Here is a 23,846-nt window from a genome sequence, read left to right as displayed (position 1 = left end):
TCAGATTATTAAGTATTTTTTTTTGTCATTTCTACTCTTCGATTTTTTTTCCCCTGTAATCATATAATTTTCCTGGTTGTTGAATATTTACTTGAACACGATTTATTTCTTGTCAATTTTTTCCCCATCCTGATTTTTTTTGTTTGTTTGTTAATCTGGTTCAGTTATTGGAAGAAATAGTTTGTATTTGTTTATTTCCTAATATGATTTTTCTGGCTCATGAAAAACTAGAATTCGATTATTTTATTTTTATTTTTTTACTTTTGTCCTCACTGCATCATCTCTCTCTCTCTCTCTCTCTCGTAGATTATGAGAAGCTTCCTTGATGATGAGGATTTCACAGCTTTTTTTTCTCATTTTCCTTCCTTTCAACATAAGGAGGGAGGGAGGGAGGGAGGCTTAATTAGTTTTCTATCTCTCCTAGCTTCAGAATTACCTGGACTGATGTCAAGCTAAATTAATCATTCTTAAGTCAGTTTCAGCGCCGCATAAAATGAGGAGCTGAAGGAGGAAGGAAAGCTTAATGCCTTCTTTCTTATCTTTAAGCTTCAAATATAGCTGGACTAAACAGATGACTATGGGGGAGACTAAAAGAAAAGCTTAATTACTTCTCTCAGCTTCAAAACTAACTATAACGGAGGAAGATAAGCTTAATTAATTCCCTCAGCTTTAGAACCAACTGGAATGGAGGAAGATAAGCTTAATTATCATTCTTTTATCTCTCGGCTTCAGAAATAGCTGGGGGGTAATGGGCGAGCTCTGAGCTGGGTTCGGTATTAGCGTTATTTGCGTCAACTTGAGCTTCAAATAGAGGGTTTTTTTATACCTGGTGAGACCAAGTGTATCACCTGCGTCACGGGGGAACAGCTGACCTGGTTTGGGGGATGGGGAGGAGGGGGTAGTATGGACGAAACAGCTAATTTAATGTAGCAGCTGATGTGATCGGAAAACAGGTGACGTGATTAGAACAGCTGATTTGTTAGAAATAGCTGACAGGGCCTGAACAGATGATCGGGTTTTGCATTAATGATCGTGTTTCAGTGATAAAGAAATCTATTGACATGCTTTACAGATGACTCAAGTCCTTCAGAGATCCTTTACACGATACAGGAAGACCTCTCACGCATAACTAAATGGGGGAGGAGGGGGGGAGGGGGAGGGGGAGGGGGAGGGGGAGGTGAGGCAAGCATCCTGGTGTCCTTCGATGTAACTATAAACCACATAAGATTCAGTGAAAGTCTTGATATTCACACAATTCAACGTAACTTTTAATTTTTTGTATCATTATTAACAAATTGCATTGGTATTTTAGGTATCATCCTTACGTCAAGTCTTACCATGACAAATTGTGATTGAAATTTAACTAATAATTTTTTCAATGAAGTTTGGATTCATATTCAGAATGAGGCCTTTGTTTATTTAGGAATAGTTGGCAACCTTTTAATGTTAGTCGTGTGAACTCTTAATTGTTACCTGAGTGTGGTGTTGGTGGCAGTTAGACTATTCAATTAGGTACAGTAACAACCCATCAAAATAGTTGATAATAATGACCTGACCTGACGTGACCTGACCTTTCTCAGTGTTTACCTATGGCATGACTTCAATCGGTTCAAATCTTCCCGTTTTAAATATGGTACGAGTCTGACTGTACTTTTTATTTGTTAAGAAAAATAAAAAAAATCTTTGGAAGCAGATCTCGAGTGTGAGGGGGACCTGTGTGTAGGCACCCTTAAGAGACGGCCGCCAGCAACACCCCTTAAGAGACGGCCGCCAGCAACACCCCTTAAGAGACGGCCGCCAGCAACACCCCTTAAGACACGGCCGCCAGCAACACCCCTTAAGAGACGGCCGCCAGCAACACCCCTTAAGAGACGGCCGCCAGCAACACCCCTTAGAGACGGCTGCCAGCAACACCCCTTAAGAGACGCCAGCAACACCCCTTAAGAGACGGCCGCCAACAACACCCCTTAAGAGACCGCCAACACCCCTTAAGAGACGGCTGCCAGCAACACCCCTTAAGAGACGGCCGCCAGCAACACCCCCTGAAGAGACGGGCCAGCACACCCCTAAGAGACGGCCGCCAGCAACACCCCTAAAGAGACGGCCGCCAGCAACACCTCTTTAGAGACGGCCGCCAGCAACACTTTGAAGAGACGGCCGCCAGCAACACCCCTTAAGAGACGGCCGCCAGCCCCTTAAGAGACGGAAGAGTTCTGATTAGAGGAAGTGTGTTGAGGAGGCCCTTTGCTGACACCCTTTTGAGATTTCTCTTGGGGAGATCTGATGGACGCAGCCCACCCTGTTTAAAAAGAGATATTTTTGAGACATTTCGAGGCTGCTCTTTAGAGACTCTCTGAATGTAGTCTCCCGGGAATGTATCTCTTCGAAACTGACAAAAAAAAGGCACATTTATCCATGTTATTTTTTTTGTTTCTCTTCCCCTCGACACCATCCGCCTGTGTCCGTAATTTAAAGACAAAGATATTTTTTTTTTTAATCTCACGGTGTTAAGCCATCAAAAGCACATCACGATATCTTCTAAAGGCGAGTCTAACGAAAGAAAGGCTTACGATTTTAGACCATAGTACGAGGAGTGGCTTAACACTTTCTTGACCAATTCTTCCCCATCGCTACTTCAAGTTGTAGAGGCTGACGACCCTAAAAATACTATTTTTTTTTCCTCTACCCACTCGTCGAGAATTGAAACTTGGGTCTTGTCCAAGGTTTTTTTCCCTATTTTTGTTTATATTTTCTTTTCTAATATTATATACCTAAAAAAGTGTGTGTGTGTGTGTGTGTGTGTGTGTGTGTGTGTGTGTGTGTGTGTGTGTGTAAACGACGACATTTGAGGTCATGTTGTGGTGAGGAAACGACAGGACACGCCTATTACCTATTTAAACGACAACGAATGGACGGACAATATATGTGAGGCGCTTTTCTTCCCGACCATCACACACACAACTAGAACGATCACAGCGTCATGTTACTCCATATTGAGTATTTACCTCGTACTCCAAGAACTCGGCTCTAGTTCAAAGATCACCCCACGAGGATCACTCCACCACTAGTGAGTTAAATGTGGATCAATACTCCCGTAGAGTTTAATTCTGCATTATTATTATTATTATTATTATTAACTCCTTTAGCTAACCTAACCTAAGCTAATTCCCTTGCCTAACAACCTCTCTCTCTCTCTCTCTCTCTCTCTCTCTCCGTGTATATATATATATATATATATATATATATATATATATATATATATATATATATATATATATATATATATATATATATATATATATATATATATATATATATATATATATATATATATATATATATATATATATATATATATATATAAAACAAAAACAGTACAAATAAATAACGTTAATAAAGACACCAGCCACAATTCATACCTACAGAGAGGAATCCGTAACATACATACATACATACATACATACATACATACATACATACATACATACATACATACATACATACATACATACACTAGTACTGGCAGCCATCACGGACACAAAAGCTCGTCAGATGGTGAAGTGAACACCTGGATCTGAGAACGAAGGGAGGATAGGGAGGATAGGGAGGGTAGGAGGTGAGGGAGGGAGGGAGAGCAGGGAGGGGATTTTTCTGGACTGGCAATCACTGTAATACGACCCGACCCGTTAGTGTGATTGAATTCCAGAAAGGATAGAGAGATACACGTATATTGATACAGAGACCGTATGGATAGGTGGAGGGATAGGTGGCCAGAGGTGAGTAGCTACAAGGAGGTGGATGGATGGATGGAGATAGTTTGGATAGACGGAGGGATAGATAGATAGATAGATAGATGGATGGATGGATAGATAGATAGATAGATAGATAGATAGGCATATACGTATGGATAAATGCGTGAATGGATAGATGACTGCCCTAATAGATAATTTAAGGTAAGCTAAGGTGAGTAAGTTATGTTATGTTATGTTATGTTACGTTAGATCCCACTTGACTTACAGCCATGCAACTTCAGTAGATTTCAGTTCCACATTTCTCAACAAAGGTTTACAAAGTCTAAATCTTCAGCAACACTTCTGAAACACAACACTTGGGGCAACATTTCGTAACACCTGATGTAAAACTAATTACTTTGAACACGAAACATATATTTTTTCTTCTTTGACCTTAACCTTTAACCAGCTGTGACCTTGATATTTGACCAGCTGTGACCTTGATATTTGACCAGCTGTGACCTTAATCTGACTGTAGCACCACTGAATATATATTAACTTGGATATCCCACCAGTTACCACCTCTCCCTCTGTTCTCCATTCCCCATCCCGCCCTCCTTCCCTTCCCCTCTCCCTCTGTTCTCCATTCCCCATCCCGCCCTCCTTCCCTTCCCCTATCCTCTCCCACCCTCCCTCCCTCTGTTTCCTACCCTTTTCCCTCTATTCGCTCCCTCCACCTGTCCTCCACACCTCTCCCTCCCTCCCTCTCTCCCTCAGCAGAAGAACAAAACAACTCTCTCCTCATTTTGGTGTACTGTAGTGTGTTAGAGGAGACTTGTATTAACCATCACGTGAGACCTTATTTACCGGTGGCGTGGTGTGAAGCCCGGCCACAACACTCGACATTAACTCTGTAAACACTCGCCCTGCATACGTGTGTGTGTGTGTTAGGCGAAGAGATTAATATGCCGACGACTGTAAGTGTGTGTGTGTGTGTGTGTGTGTGTGTGTGTGTGTGTGTGTGTGTGTTTTATATAGTGACCTTCAGAGAGAAAGGTAGGTAAGGAGGAAGGATGAGTGGGTGGATGGGAGGGAGGGAGAGGAAAAAGGTGGGTAGAAGGGAGATAGGCTATGTAAATGAAAGAAAGGAAGAAAGGAAGGAAGGAAGAAAGGAAGGAAGGAAGGAAGGAAGGAAGGAAGGAAGGAGAGACGTAATCACTAACAACACCTGTATATATATAACAACACTCAAGGTACAGACTGTGTAGTTCTTCCTTCACATCCAAGACGCGTCCTCAGGTGTGACACGACCCGACCATTCTTACCTGTTGGGGGAGAGACAGAGACATCAATTAACAAAAACAACAACAACACTAATAATAAAAGCAACATTAATACAACAAAATTCAGTCCTATACACTCTTATGTAACGCATGTAAAATTTCTAAGACTTTTTCTAGCTAAGATAATGAGATTTTTAATGAGTTTGTGTTGTGAAATTTAACCCCGTGTTACGTGAGAGGTGTGTGTGTGTGTGTGTGTGTGTGTGTGCTGGGAATAAAGGCATTTTGCACTCTTAATGTTCTTTTACGTAGACAGACACACACACACTCATGTACATTTATACACACATACACAGAAGCATACACACACATACACAGACGCATACACACACATACACAGAAGCATACACACACATAATTACCAAACTTTAATGAACATCACATAATTAGTCCACCAACAGACTCCCCATCAATCCCCCCCTTCAACTCTAGCCTCCATCACAGCCCCATCCCCTTCAATCACCTCCCCATCTTTCCCCAATACCTTCCCAATTTCCTCCCCCATTCCTCTCCCCAACCACTACTAGACCCACCCCCCCCCCTCCCTGAATCCCTATTGAAACTCCTCTCCCTCTTTTTTCCACTCCCCCTCATCTCTCCCCTTCTTCTTCTACCTTTTCCCCCATACTTCCTCCTTCTCTTCCTACTCCTGTCCTCCTTCACCAATCTCTCCTGTCCTCAGCATCTTCCCCTTCCACTGTCCTCCTCTTCTTCCTCCTCCACCCCTCCTGCTATTCCTCCCCCATTCAGCAAGCTTCCTTCTCCTCCACCCCTCCCCCTCACCCAGGCCCTTTCCCTCACCCCCCCTCCCCTCTGTTTCCTCACCCCCACCTCCCCTCCTGTTTCCCTCACCCCCCACCCCTCCCCTCCTACTTCCACCACCCCCCCACCCTCCCTCCTACTTCCCTCACCCCCACCCCCTAAGAAAACGACCCAGGGATGTGATTGATGGCTCCGGGGACAGCGTCTAAAGGGGACCAAGATGGCGGCCGTGACGTCATAGGGCCTCAGTCCAATTCATGTGATGTTATGAATGAAAATACGTATTTCCTCTGCCTTGATAAGCTTCTTCAGGGCGTTTAAAGTCTATTTTTAGCGAGAGTGAGAGTGGGTGTTAGTCTGTTTTAGAGACCATTTATCAGTTGTGATTCTATTTGTGATGGTGTGGTGTGTTACGAATCTATTTTTTGAGGTTGAGAGTCTGTTTTAGATGTTTTAGATGCGAGTGTTTTATTTTTTTCTTCATGGTGCGGCTACGTCTTGAGTGCTTTCGAATATGAGTGTGTTTAGAGTGCTTTTGAGGATATGGTACTAGTGCTTTTGAGGATATGAGTGTGTTTAGAGTGCTTTTGAGGATATGAGTGTGTTTGGAGTATTTTTAGAGATGAATGCGTTGTTAGTTCCTCGTTTACATAATATATTTAAAGTAAAAACCGCAGTGTGTTGGTAGGAGTCTCACATTACTTGGAGATACAGGAGATAAAGTACAAGCCTTGGAGAACTTTTTATCTACTTTCCTTACTTCTCCTCCTTCTTCTCTACCTTCTCAATGTTCTCCTATAGTATCTCCTCCTTCCCCTCCCCCCTTCTCCTCCTCCCCCTACCTTCCCTGGTCAGTGGGTCTCACGGTGTAGTGCTGCCGTGAGATCGTCTCCTTGGAATGTCTCACGTGATGTCATGAGAGAGAAGAGAAGAGAAGAGAATGTCTCTTTGTGTGTGTGTGTGTGTGTGTGTGTATGTGAAATAGTTACGAGTGCTTTAGAATCTGTAAGTGTTTGTGTGTTTGTGTATGTCTGTCTCTCCGTTTATCAGTGTCTTCATGAGTGTTTGTTTGCCTTTGAGTGCCCCGGTGTGTTTACATACGTTTATCTCACCCTAAGGTATAGTTTTCTTGAGTCTACATCAGCTGTTTCAGTGAGGTAGTGAGTATGTTACCACTACAACCACACCTAATGCTCAGTAAACATATCTAGTAATATATTGACTTTAAATCACAAAATACAGATTATTTTGTATTTCAATTCAATGAAGTTAGTTTACTTAGATATATTAGTTGATTACTTCTATACGTGTGATATTTTACGATGAGATATTAATGAAATCCATAGACATGAATTCAAAATAAATTGTAACCTTGACAACTGCGAGTGACAAATGAAATTACTTAAGACACTTGATAAACAATAATAAGACATAAAGAAAGAGATTGGCAGAATTGAGAAGAGGAATGACGGAAGGTAAGAAGTGTGTGTGTGTGTGTGTGTGTGTGTGCATCAATGGGTCACCAGGGTAGGGGTGGTCATATGTGTGTGCCATAAATATCAAGGTTTTCACAGTTCACGAGTTACATTGATAATTTTTTCCACAAAGGCGACGTGCCAGGGGAAGGGGGAGGGAGGGAGGGGTGGGGAGTGGGTTGACAGGTTATTTTATATCACCTGGGCGAGGGCGCTCCACTGTGAACCGTAAATGCTCTAAATTTACACATTTCGGGTTAATACATTGGTCATATACGTAGAGGTGTGTGGGATATAGGTTTCATATATCGCGGGGGGGGTATATACGAGACATACATACGGATAAATAACTCCATGGTGTGGCTGAGAGACACTGAGACACACTGGGAGACATACTGGGAAAACATGTTTAAGATCATCTCACAGTTAATGATTATATATATATAGAAGAGAAACATTTAAGCGGGTACAAACACTAAAACAACGACTTACTCTGGTTTAACTTTGCACCTCAGTGTCGGGTTTATTAATGCACGTGTATATTGTGAAGAATGTCAGGGGGGGTCTGGGCTAATGGCTGGCTGGCTGAGGACATGTTAACCTTGTCTAGCGGGTGACGTAAACATCTGTTAGACAAACTTACCTTCTCTTTTTTTTTCACGTCTTTATGTAAGTCATAATACATTCACTTGTTCACCATGACTCTCAAGGACCATGACCGTAACTCAAACTACTCTTATCTTCCTCAGTCAAAGAGTTAATGTATTCCATGACCGTAACTCAAACTACTCTTTATCTTTCTCAGTCTAAGAGTTAATGTATTCCACGACCGTAACTCAAACTACTCTTTATCTTTCTCAGTTTAAGAGTTAATGTATTCCATGACCGTAACTCAAACTACTCTTTATCTTTCTCAGTCTAAGAGTTAATGTATTAAAGAGCTAGGCAGAGCCGGAATAAAAGTCGGTCCTTTTTTACACAATGCCGCCACTATTATTTAAGGGATTAAGTTCCTTGTCTGATCCTTCAGTACAATCAACCCTGAAGTAAGGTCCAATTATTCCATTAACTATAGAATAGCGCCAATTTCCCCTTCCTGCATTAACAAGAACCCTATCAAAGACCATTACAGACGTATTATTAAAGTAGAACCTTCCATAAAGCGGTGTTTCTATACATCTCAAGGGGTAACTGTGATAAACTGTATCTGTGTGGGATTCTGTCGGACCCTCGGGAGCAGGCCACTCATGTGAAGTATCTCGCGCTCTTCACGTCTGTTGTGAGGGGGTTGTGGGACACGGAGAGACTTTTATGGCGTAATTCAACCAAGCCAGATCAAGAGACTCATAAACAGACGCCTTGTAAACAAATCAAACAGAACGCCGTGTTTTCATGTCCACCCACCTGTTTACATTTCAGGCAATACCTATTCTTACTTTGTTAGACAGTAGACCATGATGATAGAAAACGAAGTAAATGGAATACCTCAGCTTTCATTAAGTGTAAAATGTATAGAGAAAGTCAATAGACACTATGTTTTGAAAGGCTTTTTACACATATATCAACGAGTTCTTAGCTAAAGAGTTAATTTTCTACCCCAAAAGCGTAACCCGGCAGATGAAACGAAGAACAATTTACCCTATCAGAGCCTCATTTATATAGCCAATTAAGATATCACTGGCTTCCGACATGACCAAACACCCGACTACACAATGGTGAAGGAAGGAGCCTCATAAATCTGTTATCACAAGAGCTAATTCACCACATAAAAGGGTCGGAAATTAGCCTCTTGTTGGCGTCGAGAGATATCAAAGAAAATAATCAAGGCTTCTCTCTCTACTGGCCTCCTCCTCTTACCACATACCGACGGCTCTCTCTCTCTCTCTCTCTCTCTCTCTCTCTCTCTCTCTCTCTCTCTCTTTCTCTCTCTCTCTCCATTACTATTCCATACATCTGTCCATTCTCCCTCCCTATACCTCCCTTACCCACTTCGCCCTTATACTTCTACCTCTCCCTCCCTAAGTTTTGTGATTCTCTTTCCCTTTTTCCCTCCCCCACACACCTTTTTCCTTCCCTCTAGTGATCCCTTCCTTCCTCCCACACCCCCCTCCTTCACCCCCTCCTTCCCCCCACCCCCCTCTCTCCCTCACCCCGACTTAGGCTACTTACCTCTCAGTTACTAATAAGAAATATTCACCGCCAACATTTTCAGAGTATTTATACCACAGACCACGCCCCTGCCCCTGCTCTCTTTCCCCTGCTTACTGTTTCCCTTCCCATCTCTCTCTCTCTCTCTCTCTCTTCCTCCTTTTCCCGTACTGTCCTTTCCATTTAGTTCTCTCTTTTCCATCCTTACATCCGTCCCTCCTTCCAAATCTCTCTCTCTTTCCCTCTCTTTCTCCTCCCCTTCCACTCATCCTTCCATCTACCTATCCTATCCATCAATTCTTCCTCCCCCATCTCATCAATCCATCTTATCTCCTCTCACCCCTTCTTCCACCTTCCCATCCCACCCACCACCTTCCCACTCTCCCCTTCCACCACCCCTTCCTCATCACCTTTATTACAGATATAAACGTTTGTGAAGGCCAATAAGAACGTTTTACCACCCAACAACACAACCCATTCCATCACACCAAACGTTTTGTTGTTGTTATTCCTCCCAGGACGAACAAGAGCATGACCAGCGCGTATTACTCATAGATCTAATAATAACGATATTCTTCTTATTTTGATGGGGTTTATTTTAGTCTCTACTGGGGGAAAAAACTATTAATGTTGGCGTTATCACACTATAAGACAGATGATGGTGAGTGTTGGTGCTTTAGTCTGTCTGTCTGTCTGTATCTACCTGCTATTATGTATGTAAGTATGTATGTATGTACGTGCCCGTCATTATGTCTGTATAGCTACCTAACCATATGTCTGTATCTGTATGTATACATGTAAGTACAGTATGTGTGTATATATATGTAAGCATGTATGTATAGGGTGTCAGTTTCAGGCTGCCTTTAAGTATACTATATACACTTTACACCCTCATATAAGTATACTATACAACCAAGAAGGGGGGGAATCCTGTCATAATATCTACTTTACACAGTAATTAATTTTTGCTCAAACTATCCATCGAAAAATCTTCAGTTCATTACGTTTATTTTTACTAGGGCTAACAACACCCTGGTGAAGATAACCCTGAGATAAAACAATGGAGATAGTCTATTAGTGGAGATAGTCTATTAGTGGAGATAGTCTATTAGTGGAGATAGTCTACTAACCCCTTGTGTACGGGGACTCCTCTGAGCTGAATAAAAACCATCTGCTTATTTTATTATTATTGTTGTTGTTTATTTTACCTTACGGCAATTTTTTTTAGATGACGTATACGTTGGTTAGGTTAGGTTAGGTTAGGTTAGGTTAGGTTCGTCAGCCGTCATTCATGGTTTAGTGTAAATAAACAAACATGGTGCCTTCCGTCATCATCCCAGCTGGTGATTTTCTCTTACGTAAAAAAAATTTATATATATATATATATATATATATATATATATATATATATATATATATATATATATATATATATATATATATATATATATATATATATATACAGTATATATATATATATATAATTTCCTCTGTAAAAACACAATTAACGCTCTAATAATCATAAGCAAACAACAAAAACAACTTAACAAATACTACTTCTCTAATCAACAACAATAATAAGGTAGATTAAGTCTCTCTCTCTCTCTCTCTCTCTCTCTCTCTCTCTCTCTCTCTCTCTCTCTCTCTCTCCATTCCCGTGTGTATAATTCTACTTAACTGTTGGTTCCTAATCTTCTTTAAAGAGTATCTGAACGAGTACGATTTCTTTACCGCCTCTCATTACCACTTCATTAACTTCCTAACTTAACACACTCTACAAAATTTACCACAATACCACATTTTATTATTTTTAGAGAGTAATTAATTTTTATTCTTGTAGGTATTGACAAGTTACGTGTTATGTTAACGTCAGGTCGGTGTTGGAGTCAATAAAATACCGACAGTTTCTGATCCAAGTGCCCACGCGATGGTGACGTCATGATTTGTTTACATAGGGCTCGGGTACCTCCAGGCGCGCACGTCCCATAAACCCTCAGAACATTCTTCCTCTCAGGGGCGGGGGAGGGAGGAGAAAAGGAGGATTTAAGTACCAAAACAGCTTTCTAAGGTATTACACTGTATCAGAAACTCCTGAAAGAAAATAATGTGCAGTTATGGTCAAAATTAAATAGACGGGCAGAGAGAGGGAGGGAGGAGGGAGGGAGGGAGAGAGGGAGGAGAGGGAGGAGGAGGCAGATGGAGAACAACAACATTACACAGAAATAGCGATTAGAAGTCTACCATTTTCTTTTCACACCACAAAAACATTTTTCATTTACTCTAACGATGAGACAGACGCAGCTCACACCCCCCTCCCTCCCCCTGCCTCCCTCCATATTCCCCATTAAAAAAAAACATTTCTATTTAACCTTCATAAAAAAAGACGTATTTTTCTTCACATAAACTTTTGATATTTTACTTAAAAGTTTCCCTAAAAGTTTGATAGAAAAAAAATCAGGTAACCCCCCCCTCCCCCGGCCTGACGAGCTTATCTTATAGCTTAACGTTCCTTGAAATTGAAAAGTCAGATCAGGTGTTGCTTTGGGTGCTAGAGTATTACCATAGTTATCCCCTATTATACTGGACAGAAAATGGGAACTAAGGTAGACGATGCGAATACATACATACATACATACATACATACATACATACGTACATAGTCACTTGTGTAAAGGTGTATAGTACAAAAAAGGTGTGTTAGTTAATGTGTCGACCCTGTAGCAACTAATTAGCTGAGAGGTGAGGTACGGCAGTTGTAAGGTATCTGTTATACCTGAGAGAGAGACTGTGGGTAAGAGGAATGGGAACAAATTGAGAGAGTAGAGTAGAGAAGAGAGAGGAGAGGAGAGGAGAGGAGAGGAGAGGAGAGGAGAGAGAGAGAGAGAAAGAGAGAGAGAGAGAAGAGAAGAGAAGAGAGAGAGAGAGAGAGAGACTCAACACCCAGCTCTCAACACTCCATTATTCATCTCACCTGAAATCCACGGCGCGTAACATTAATTTTCCCGAGCTCCTCTCTCTCTCTCTCTCTCTCTCTCTCTCTCTCTCTCTCTCTTGTTGAGCCATAAATGTGTGCGCCTTCTTGTGTGTGTTAATGAGTGTGTACGTGCATGTGTGTACATCTATCTACTATTATTTCTCTTTTCTCACTATTATTTCCACCTCCCCTCTCCCTCCTTCATCTCTTCTTCTTCTTCTTCCTCCTCCTCCCCCTCCTCCTCCTCACCTTCTCCCTTAACCCCCCTCTAACATTTCCATTTTCTCGTCCACCTCACTACCACCCCCTCATCCCCTCCCTCCACCCCTCCAAGAATATTACACAGAGAAGAAACTACCTCCCGTCGTGTCGATCTGTCCACAATGTTGGTATAGACGACAATTTGTTTAGCTATGTATTAGTAGTGTAACCGACGGACGTTTTGTCTTATTGCCTCTGTTTGTTTGTTTGAGTACGTGTGTTAATTGAGTCTTTGTTTGTTTGTTTGTTCGAGTACGTGTGTTTATTAAGTCTTTGTTTGTCTGTTTGTTTGTTTGTTCGAGTACGTGTGTTAATTACGGGTCTAATTGTTCTAATATCCTCAAGATTTTGGTTCCGAGGAGGAGGAGGAGGAGGAAAAAGAGGATGAATAGGAGGAGAAGGAGAAGAAAGAAGAGGAGGAGGAAGCAGAGAAAGAAGAAGAGTAATTGGAGGAAGAGGAGGAAGACACAGCCTCCCACCTGGCCACCTTTTGACCTATTGCCTTTATTGAGTTTAATTATATTCCCGACAGCAATATCTAGAAACTTATTGAGTTCTGTAGAGGGAAGGTCAAAGTTCAAGTTCGTGTTATTGAGCAGAGGTCAAAGGTCAAGGTAACGTTATTGAACAGCAGCGAGTTCAAGAGGTCAAGGTCACGTTATTAAGCAGCAAGGTCAAATGTCACGTTACTGAGCAGCGAGGTCAAAGGTTAAGGTCACTTTATTGTGCAGGGAGGTCAAAGTTAAGGTCATGTTATTGAGCAACGAGGTCAAAGGTCAATTTCATGTTATTGAGCAGTGAAGTCAAAGGTCAAGATCACTATTGAACAGCGAGGTCAAAGGTCAAGATCACGTTATTGAACAGCGAGGTCAAAGGTCAAGATCACGTTATTGAGTAGCGAGGTCAAAGGTAAGATTTAGATTGCCCATGAGGGGACTAGTTTATTGGGCACCCCCTAACATCCTGTGCAAGGTGAAGTGCAGAAGCTTTTACAGTACCAAAAGTAAGGATCGTGTTATTGAGCAGCGAGGTCAAAGGTCACGTTATTGAGCAGCGAGGTCAAACGTTATTGTCAAGGGTCACGTTATTGAGCAGCGAGGTCAAGGGTCACGTTATTGAGCAGTGAGGTCAAGGGTCACGTTATTGAGCAGCGAGGTCAAGGGTCACGTTATTGAGCAGCGAGGTCAAAGGTCACGTTATTGAGCAGTGAGGTCAAAAGTCACGTTATTGAGCAGCGAGGTCAAGGGTCACGTAATTGAGCAGCGAGGTCAAGGGTCACGTTATTGAGCAGCGAGGTCAAAGGTCACGTTTTTGAGCAGTGAGGTCAAAGGTCACGTTATTGAGCAGTGAGGTCAAAGGTCACGTTATTGAGCAGTGAGGTCAAAGGTCACGTTATTGAGCAGCGAGGTCAAAGGTCACGTTTTTGAGCAGTGAGGTCAAAGGTCACGTTATTGAGCAGTGAGGTCAAAGGTCACGCTATTGAGCAGCGATGTCAAGGCATCACTGGAGGCCATCATACTCAACCTCCCACACAGACAGTTAATGCTTCTCAAATTACGTCAGATTATATGATTGGAGATTATCCCTGGAAGCTTCTTAACTGTGCTTGAGATGACTCAGAGGTCGTGATCATGAGGTCAAAGGTGAAGTTATGAGGTCAAAGGTCGAGTTCACGAGATCAAAGATCATTCGGCCGAGTTTGAATTACATCAAAATTTCATATCAGATTCTCTCGCTCACCTCATACCATCCTACCAAGACTGACCTGACCTGACCTGACCAGACATGACCTCTCGTTTTTTTTCCTCACCCTGTTCCTCTTTGTTATATAATTTTCCCTTATATTCCTTCTATATTTTAGTATTTTATAGCATTTTCTACACCTTAGATTATTTCACTTATAAATTAACCTCCTTAACAGTAATCATAGGGATGGGGTTAGGTTAGGTTAGGTCGATTCTTCTAGTAATCCACATTTTTCTAACTATCAATTATCATATTTTCCTCCTCCTCCTCTACCGTTTTCTTCACTTTACCTCCTACTCCACACACTAACACACGCACAGTCTACTAAGAATTCACCACTCTCTCTCTCTCTCTCTCTCTCTCTCTCTCTCTCGGGTGACTGAACGATACAGCAAAAGTCGATGGACGATAAACAGAATGAACTGACGAAGAACAATACAGCAAGAACCGAATAAAAAATACAAAAACAGTAAGAACAACACAGCAGGAAGAGAACAGTATAGCAAGGCGAGAACAATACAGCAAGAACAGACGAAGAACAAACAAGAGAACTAGGAAGAAGTTATGTTTGGAAATATTTGGGGAAAAAGAAATGAGGTAAAATAAAAAAAAATAGTTATCACACACACACACACACACACACACGCACATGCACAAGCACACACACAACACACGCACACACGCACACACACACAACACACACACACACACACACACACACAAGAAGTCCTACAATACTGAACAACAACAACAACACCGCATTAATACAAACGTCTCCATCATAAACACACCCTAAGGCGACCAGATGTAACAAAGCAAAACAAACCCAACCCAGCTAACCCAAACCCAACCCAACCCAGCAACCCAGCAACCCAACCCAGCACCCCAACCCAGCCCAACCCAGCCCATCCCAACCCAACCCAACCCAGCAACCCAAACCCAACCCAACCCAACCTAATGTACAGGAAAATAGTGAAGAAAAGGCCATAATATTAAAGTAAGGAAAAAGTACAGTATACCTGGACGGGTCTTGATGACAATGACCCTCTGCAGGTAAGGTAATGCGACCTTCAACAACACGACCTGACGCAATGAGAAGCTCTGGGTGTGTGTGTGTGTGTGTGTGTGTGTGTGGGTGTGTGTGTGTGTGTGTGAATAATTGCTTGCTCCCCCCCACACATTCTCTCTTTCTCTCTCTCTCTTTTTTTTCTCGCTCATAAATATACTCACACAGCACCACCTCTCTCTCTCTCTCTCTCTCTCACAGCCAGAGAGAGATAGAGAGAGAGAGAGAGAGAAAAGAGCACCAGCCACTTTTGACATTTTCACACAATTGAATTAGCGTTGCACCCGGCCACCAAGATTGATTTTCGCCTTACAATTTGATTCCCAGACTATTTACTTATTTGCATACTAATAGGACGAAGAACCGAGGCGCCAAAACAACGGAGAGGGGTAAAGAAAGAAAAGAATGACAGTGGGTAAAAAAAAAATTAGGTTCGAAAACACCGGAGGCTTCGTTGATTGAAAACAAAATGAAGTCAGTGAAGAACGAAAGAATCTTTAATGTCCCAAATCTTTTACAAGACTTATGAGTTAATATAAGCCTCCCTCTACTCCTCCCCTCTCGCCCCTACCCTCTCTCTCTCTCTCTCTTTCTCCCTCCTTCCCCCTCTCGCCCCCTACCCTCTCTTACCCCCCCCCATTTTGATCGCCTACTTTTTCTGTCACAGCTTCAGGATTCACATGTTTAAAATACGTGCTGTTAGGTTAAGTCAGGTCAGGTCAGGTTAGGTCAGGTTAGGTTAGGGGGGTATTTAATCTTCACGTAATCCCCCCCATTCAGAATCCCAGACCAAGACCCGGATTTACAATAGGTTCATGTGTGTGTGTGTGTAATTAAGGTGCTCTTTGATGGCGAGAACTATACCCCCTTCCCCCCCCGATAAAAAATTACCTTTGAGACTGGATCCAGAGGTCAGAGGTCACGAGGGGGGAGGGGATCAATATATACTGACCCCGATGACGACACAGTATATATCATGGTTATGGGTCCCCGAGCAGGTATTATAATCCCGACAGTATAATCCCGACGGAGTACTATGACCCCGACTGACTTAGCCACCCGACGGAGTATAACTTGGATTCTCTGATTGTGAATGTGATTGGCAGAACGATTAGGTGGTGAACGTGGGAGTAGTGTACAGTGTGTGTGTGCGTGTCCGTGTGTGTGCAGGCAAAAAAAAACGTTATAAATCAACGTCATGCACACACACACACACACGAGTACCTATAACCTATACGCACATGTGTACGTATACGTGTGTAAATCTTCTCGTGTATATTTAAAAGTAGAAGAATTATTACACAATTTTCACTTTAATTTCCGTGTACACATTAAAGGCGAGGTGACCGCCCCCCCAGAGCTGGCCTTTTTCTGATTACACCTGGACATTAATTACACTCCTACTCTCCCCCTCCCTTTACACTCCCTACCCTCCCTTTCTCTCTCTCCCTCCTGCCTGTCCTTTACACTTCCTACCCTCCCCCTCTTTCACTCCTACCCTCCTTCCCTCCCTACTTTTCACACCTATTCTTACACCCTTCCTTTAAATTCCTATCCCTCCGACATCTCTTCCTTCCCTTCACACTGTTACCCTCCCACGCTTACTCTCCCTTAACCCATCCTCTGCCGTACCTTGCCTTATGCCTCCTTTTCTCCCACCTCCGGCTTCCCTTCCATTCAAACACTCTCTCCTTTCATTCATCTTCCCTCTCTCTCATTCACCCTATTCTTCCACTATCCCTCTCCCTCCCTCCCTTCTTATCTCACGTCCCTCTCACCCTTAACTCCCTCTATATTTTCCCCACTCCCTGCCTCCTCTCCCTACCACTTTCACCCTTCCAATCTTCAGTTTCTAATACCTCCCTTTTACTCTCTCCCTCTCCTCCAAACCCTCCTGTATTCAGTCTCTCACCTCTCCCTCCTTCTCTCACTCTCTCCCACACACCAACGCCCACGCTGTCTTTCCTCCTCCAAGACACACACACACCAACGCTTCCTTCCTTCCTTCCTTCCTTCCCTCCCACAGAACCTTGGTGTGTGTGTGTGTGTGTGTGTGTGTGTGTGTGTGTGTGTGTAAAGATAGACAGCGTGGGCGTGTGAGGTAAGAAAGGCCATTGCTAACATTGTCTATTCCTCTTTCCATCCCACCTTCCTACCCAGACTATCCATCCATCCACCCCCAGACACAAACACGGCCTCTCCCCGTCCTCTATCCACCCCCACACGCAAAGTTTCACACACACACACACACACACACACACGTATCCTCCGACTTACTCCTCAAACTCTCAAACTTTGATTTGGAATTAAAAATGAAATCTAATTTGATGTGATGTCTGTAAATAAAGCTTAATCTTGTAAAAGGATTTGTAAATGGAATCCTGAGTTGTAAATATGTGTGAAAATTGAGCTCCTTTAATTTGTAAATAACGCTAAATACAACTTTGGCCTGTAAATGAACCGTAAATGGTGACTCAAGTTGTAATTGGAGCCTAATGTTGTAAATGGAGACTCATGGTGTAAATGGAGCCTTATGTTGTAAATAAACCCATAAATTGATCCCTAACTCTTGTAAAATAAAGGAGAACGAAGGTGGGTCCAAATTTGTAAAAAAAAATCTAAATTTAATGGAAATAGATGAGCATTGATGTAAATGAACTTGTAAATTGTAAATAAGGGTGGTGGTGTATGGAGCACTGGACGGTATATAAGGTATAGTACAGTGGTGGGATCCCCTTGTGGGTTCCCTGCTCTCTCTGTTGTTTAAACTGGAAGTGACAAGACAGGAAAGCTGGCACATTTGAGGGGTCTCTCTCTCTCTCTCTCTCTCTCTCTCTCTCTCTCTCTCTCTCTCTCTCTCTCTCTCTCTCTCTCTGGCATTCAACATTGACTCATCCAATTCTGCTGACAACATGACACAAACCATTACATCTGGAACGGGCCTCTCCATCCCCTACACTGTACTAACAATGAAATCAAGAGCCACCGCCCTCGTTCATCCTATCCAGCCAGAGAACGACCACACACAGACCTCCAGCGGACAATGACATCTCAAATACTTAAAACATTTATATTACTGTTGGTAAACATGACAAACAAACAAGAAATAGTTCCTTCAATCCAAAACACAAGTCATGGATTATTAAATTAGTCAAATTACGAATTATCCCCCCCCCCCCACCTTAGGGTAATTAATCAATCTTCTCAATCAATCACCTCATTCATGTCTAGTGACGGAAATGTGTTTAAAGAAAGTATACCCAATCACTACCACCTCCCTGACGCCCAAATATGGTTTCTGTTTCCTCGCTCTGATGCTTCATAAAATTTGGAGATGATCTAGACAACTTCCACGAGTCGTATGCTATTATTGCTTTTGATATTTCTAAGGTATGGAGAAATTTTTTCATTTTTTGGGGGGGTTATATTTTCATATTTTGGTTTCCCTGATTATTTAATTTGTTACATCATCATATTTCTCTCCAACAGCCACATGGATGGTTCACAGATAAAACTTTTACATCAGTGTTGGAATACCTCAAGGTTCGGATTTGGTTCCTACACTCTTTTTCTTACGCCTCCAGTTGTTGACCACCTCTCCTCCTTTTACAGTACTACACACCCTCTCACTATTGACACTTTAACCAACATAAAACTCTATCTTGTCTCTTCAATACGCACACCCAAGTCAAGTTAAGCCAAGACAAGACAAGCCAAGCCAAGTCAACCGCGAGCTCTCCCAATTACGCCAACAGTACAACAGACGACCACGAATCCAAACTTCAATGGGGCACAAAATAACCCAGTTCCACTCAATACCACTAAGACATAAACTCCCACGGTCTCTCCCATCAAGATCAATCCCAACCTCCAGTTACATCCAGTCTCACACCCCCCTCCCCCCTCATCATACCAGTCACCAGTCTATCTTTCTTACTATAATAAAACATCTCTTGGTATCACCCCATTTCGAACACTGGGGTTCACTTCTCGGGGGTCCATGAACACCTTGCTTCTACAGACATCTTATTCTTCACAGCACCCATGGACCACTATACACTGACGCATCAACTGTATTGGCCATTATTACACTAACTCAAAGACCAAGTCAATTGACTCAAACAACGACCAGTCCTTCACTTCTTCCTTACTTATGATTTGTACCAAATTCATTCTCTCTCTCTCTCTCTCTCTCTCTCTCTCTCTCTCTCTCTCTCTCTCTCTCTCGCTCTCTCTCTTCCATGGTCAGTGAGTCAATTGAAATCCAGACCATTAGCCCTTTCAATCTCAGTCCCAACACACGTCATTCTTTATCAAGCCATCCCCTTAATATGTCCTGGTTCACTGTCACTCATTGTCAAACTCAACTGGACACCCTAACAATCACCCAGTGTGTCAACAACCACAGAGTGTCTCAATATAACTGAGCAGGTGGAGTGTAGCTGAAAATCTCTCAAGTGTCAACAAGTAAGGAGTGTAGCTGTAACTACCTGATCGATCAAGAACCACTGAAGGTGTTGTCAACTCACCATAGTGTCATGTGTTACTCAGTGTTAGGGGTCACTTTGGTGTAAACAATAACAAAAGGTCGTCTACAATCAATAACTGTGTCAATAACAACTATTATCCTCAATAACCACCAGCTGAGTGTATTAATAACCACTGGGTATCAACAACCATCATAATACAACCACCACCACTTTACAACAACCACTATCCTACAACAGCCATCCTCCTACAACTACCAACACTTTACAACCACCACCATCCTACAACCACCACCACCACCATCCTACAACCACTACCAGCATCCTACAACCACTACCAGCATCCTACAACAACAACCACCATCCTACAACAACCACCAGCATCCTACAACCACTACCAGCATCCTACAACCACTACCAGCATCCTACAACAACAACCACCATCCTACAACAACAACCACCATCCTACAACAACCACCACCAGCATCCTACAACCACTACCAGCATCCTACAACAACAACCAGCCATCCTACAACCACCACCACCACCATCCCACAACCACCAGCATCCTACAAACAACAACCACCATCCCACAACAACCGCAGCATCCTACAACCACTACCAGCATCCACAACCACTACCAGCATCCTACACACAACAACCACCATCCACACAACCACCACCAGCATCCTACAAACCACTACCAGCATCCTACAACAACAACCAGCATCCTAAGCCAGCAACAACCATCATAATACAACCACCACCACTATCCTACAACAGCCATCCTCCTACAACTACCAACACTTTACAACCACCACCATCCTACAACCACCACCAGCATTCTACAACCACTACCAGCATCCTACAACCACTACCAGCATCCTACAACCACTACCAGCATCCTACAACAACCACCACCATCCTACAACAACCACCACCATCCTACAACCACTACCAGCATCCTACAACAACAACCACAATCCTACAACAACCACCACCATCCTACAACAACCACCACCATCCTACAACCACTACCAGCATCCTACAACAACAACCACAATCCTACAACAACCACCACCATCCTACAACAACCACCACCGCCCGTGTCAACTCCGTGAACTAACAACTATGAGCGTGAAAGCTGGACCAATATATCCCTGATACTTCATCTTTAAAGTCTTCCCATTGGTGCATTGTTACCTTGTATATCTCTCTCCCTCTCTTTCCCTGCACCACCGCGCCACTGTTATATTGTTACCTTGTATACCGTAACTCTCTCTCACTACATCACTACTACTGCCATCTCACCGCTACATTGCTACCTTGTATACAACTCTCTCTCGTCATCACTACTACTGCCATCTCACCGCTACATTGCTACCTTGTATACAACTCTCTCTCTCACACGTCACTGGAGGAGAATGAAGTCATCGCAGAGGTGACCAGAACCACTGTTACGGATTCCATTGACACAATAGTTGACGTCATAAAACCAGGTATCAGTGACATTATAATGCAAACACGAGTGATGTCATAATACCAGGAAGCCGTTAACAAGTATACGTAATAAAGATGCAATACATCCTAACAATTATCCCCGCCACGTACAAGGCTCACCACACACTCTACCCACCAAAGCTGTTAGACGCCACGAGGTTAAGATAATATGTGTTGTAGCAGTGAACATGTACAGCTCAGTACACCACGAGGGCTGTTTGTTTGTTTGTTTCTCACTGTATTTACATGTTACTGTATTGTGTTGTTTTGTAGTTGTTAATGGAGGAAAATATAGTGGGAAATTGGGATAGGACTCGACTCCCTGATGAGTGTCACGGCTCAATGGTCCAAACCCTCAACTGTGACGGCTGTAGTTCTTCCATACATACTGTACAGTAGATATAATATTAAAAAAATGTTTCTTAACTTGTGTAATTGGTAATAGGAAACAGCTACAGGGAGGAAGGGTTATACTAAAATATAACTGGAAACAAGAATAAAGGGAGGAGCGTGAGAGAGTATCCTACGGTGATGTAAAGACCACACCAGTATTGACAACTCTGCTCTCCTCGCCAACTAGGACTCTACTCCCTGGCTATGACGTCAGCAACTGACGTCACAAGACGGGATCCCCCGCGGAGGGGTAGGAGGGTTGCCAGAGCTCACCAGCGGCGCCCGATTGTTTACCATTGGCAGGCGCGTCTGCCTACATCCCGGTACGCAGGTGTTTGTTGACACTGTGGCAAGGAGGTGGTGCTGGCCCCGATCATGGGGCGCCGGGGAAAGGCGAACCTTACTGGAAATAATAACTTTTCCCTCGCGACTGTTGCAGCCTCTACCACCACCTCAACTACCACCACCACTTGTAAGGCTGCTTCGCCAACGGGCCCCAGGAATCAATGCATTTAGACTTATCGTATGGAACTATCTATTTAGACTACTCTTAAATACACTCCCCTCCTCCTCTTCTTCACCTTTTCCTCCTCCACTCTACTTCACACTGTTACTTTACCGAACTCCTTGCAGTGACGTAACAGCCTCCCTGTGATGGACACCACGAGAGAGAGAGAGAGAGAGAGAGAGACACTCAAACGGACACACTCATCAGAGAACACAAGTCACTCTCTCTAGAGGTGACCAACACACACATCTTCCGCGCCCTCTTCTCCAGTTATAACATTCATATTCGTCTTTCAGTGCATTCTTCTTTCTATATTCAGTACCAATTTTATTTTTCATACTCTCTCTCTCTCTCTCTCTTCTCTCTCTCTCTCTCTCTCTCTCTCTCTCTCTCTCTCTCTCTCTCTCAATTACAGAACTCCAATACCATCATCAACTCCTGACTCTCGGAGGTTCCCTAAATAATAATAATAATAATAATAATAATAATAATAATAATAATAATAATAATAATAATAATAATAATTACTAACGTTAATAATAAGAATTTCTTGGCATAGGGCAGACCAATCGATGAGGCTAGTTAACTCCCCTCTCTGTTGGGCCTGTGCATCATCCTACAGCCTGTGCTTCATCCTACAGCCTGTGCATCATCATACAGCCTGTGCATCATCCTACAGCCCGTGCTTCATCCTACAGCCCGTGCATCATCCTACAGCCTGTGCATCATCCTACAGGCTAACCCCTTGACCAATAGGCAGCTCCCGGAGTATTCTTTACCGACACCAGTATTGTGAGACTCGACAGGACGACTCCCTTGGGCCCCGACACCCTTGGGCCCCGAGACCCTTGGGCCCCGAGACCCTTGGGCCCCGACACCCTTGGGCCCCGAGACCCTTGGGCCCCGAGACCCTTGGGCCCCGACACCCTTGGGCACCGAGACCCTTGGGCACCGAGACCCTTGGGCACCGAGACCCTTGGGCCCCACAGTGTTGATTAGGAGAAAGGCCAAGTGGGTATTCAGCTGTCGACGAAATAAGAAAACCTGGACACTCACTGGTGGCCGAAGAACACCGTATGTATTATAAATTGTGGCCAAAATGAACGACTATAACCTCAACTGTGGCCAAAAGAACATCTTGTGATTTTTCAGTTGTGGCCAAAATGAAAAAACCTTTTGGATACTCAATTGTGGCCAAAATGAACATCACAATCCTCAACTGTGGCCAAAAAAGAACACCTTATGGGTACTTAATTATGGCCAAAATTAACACCACAAATCACAACTGTGGCCAAAACAAAACACCACATGAATTCCTAATTGTGACCAATAACAACTCAAATATTTCTCAATGACCAATAAGATCGCCTAATATATATTTTCAATCACTCATGACCAATCAAAAAGTACTACACACCTTTACCTTCGAGCCAATCACAGTACTCCCTTCAT

The 23,846-nt window shown here is 43.1% G+C and overlaps 1 protein-coding gene across 1 annotated transcript in view; it reads right to left on the bottom strand.

Annotated features, from left to right (window-relative positions):
• Window positions 1-23,846, bottom strand: part of LOC121860059 (cGMP-inhibited 3',5'-cyclic phosphodiesterase A-like) — a 126,477-nt gene that overhangs the window by 102,239 nt on the left and 392 nt on the right. Inside the window, exons 2-3 of the mRNA XM_042357074.1 lie at window positions 23,509-23,613; window positions 23,178-23,417 (exon numbers count right to left, since the gene is read on the bottom strand). Coding sequence (XP_042213008.1) covers window positions 23,178-23,417; window positions 23,509-23,613 — 345 coding nt within the window. The remainder of the gene's footprint in view (window positions 1-23,177; window positions 23,418-23,508; window positions 23,614-23,846) is intronic.

The sequence above is a fragment of the Homarus americanus genome, unplaced genomic scaffold (assembly GCF_018991925.1).
Source record: "Homarus americanus isolate GMGI-L3 unplaced genomic scaffold, GMGI_Hamer_2.0 scaffold41643, whole genome shotgun sequence".
NCBI lineage: Eukaryota > Metazoa > Arthropoda > Malacostraca > Decapoda > Nephropidae > Homarus > Homarus americanus.
Note: the sequence above shows the minus strand (reverse complement) of the source record. Positions and strands in the feature narration are given on the sequence as shown.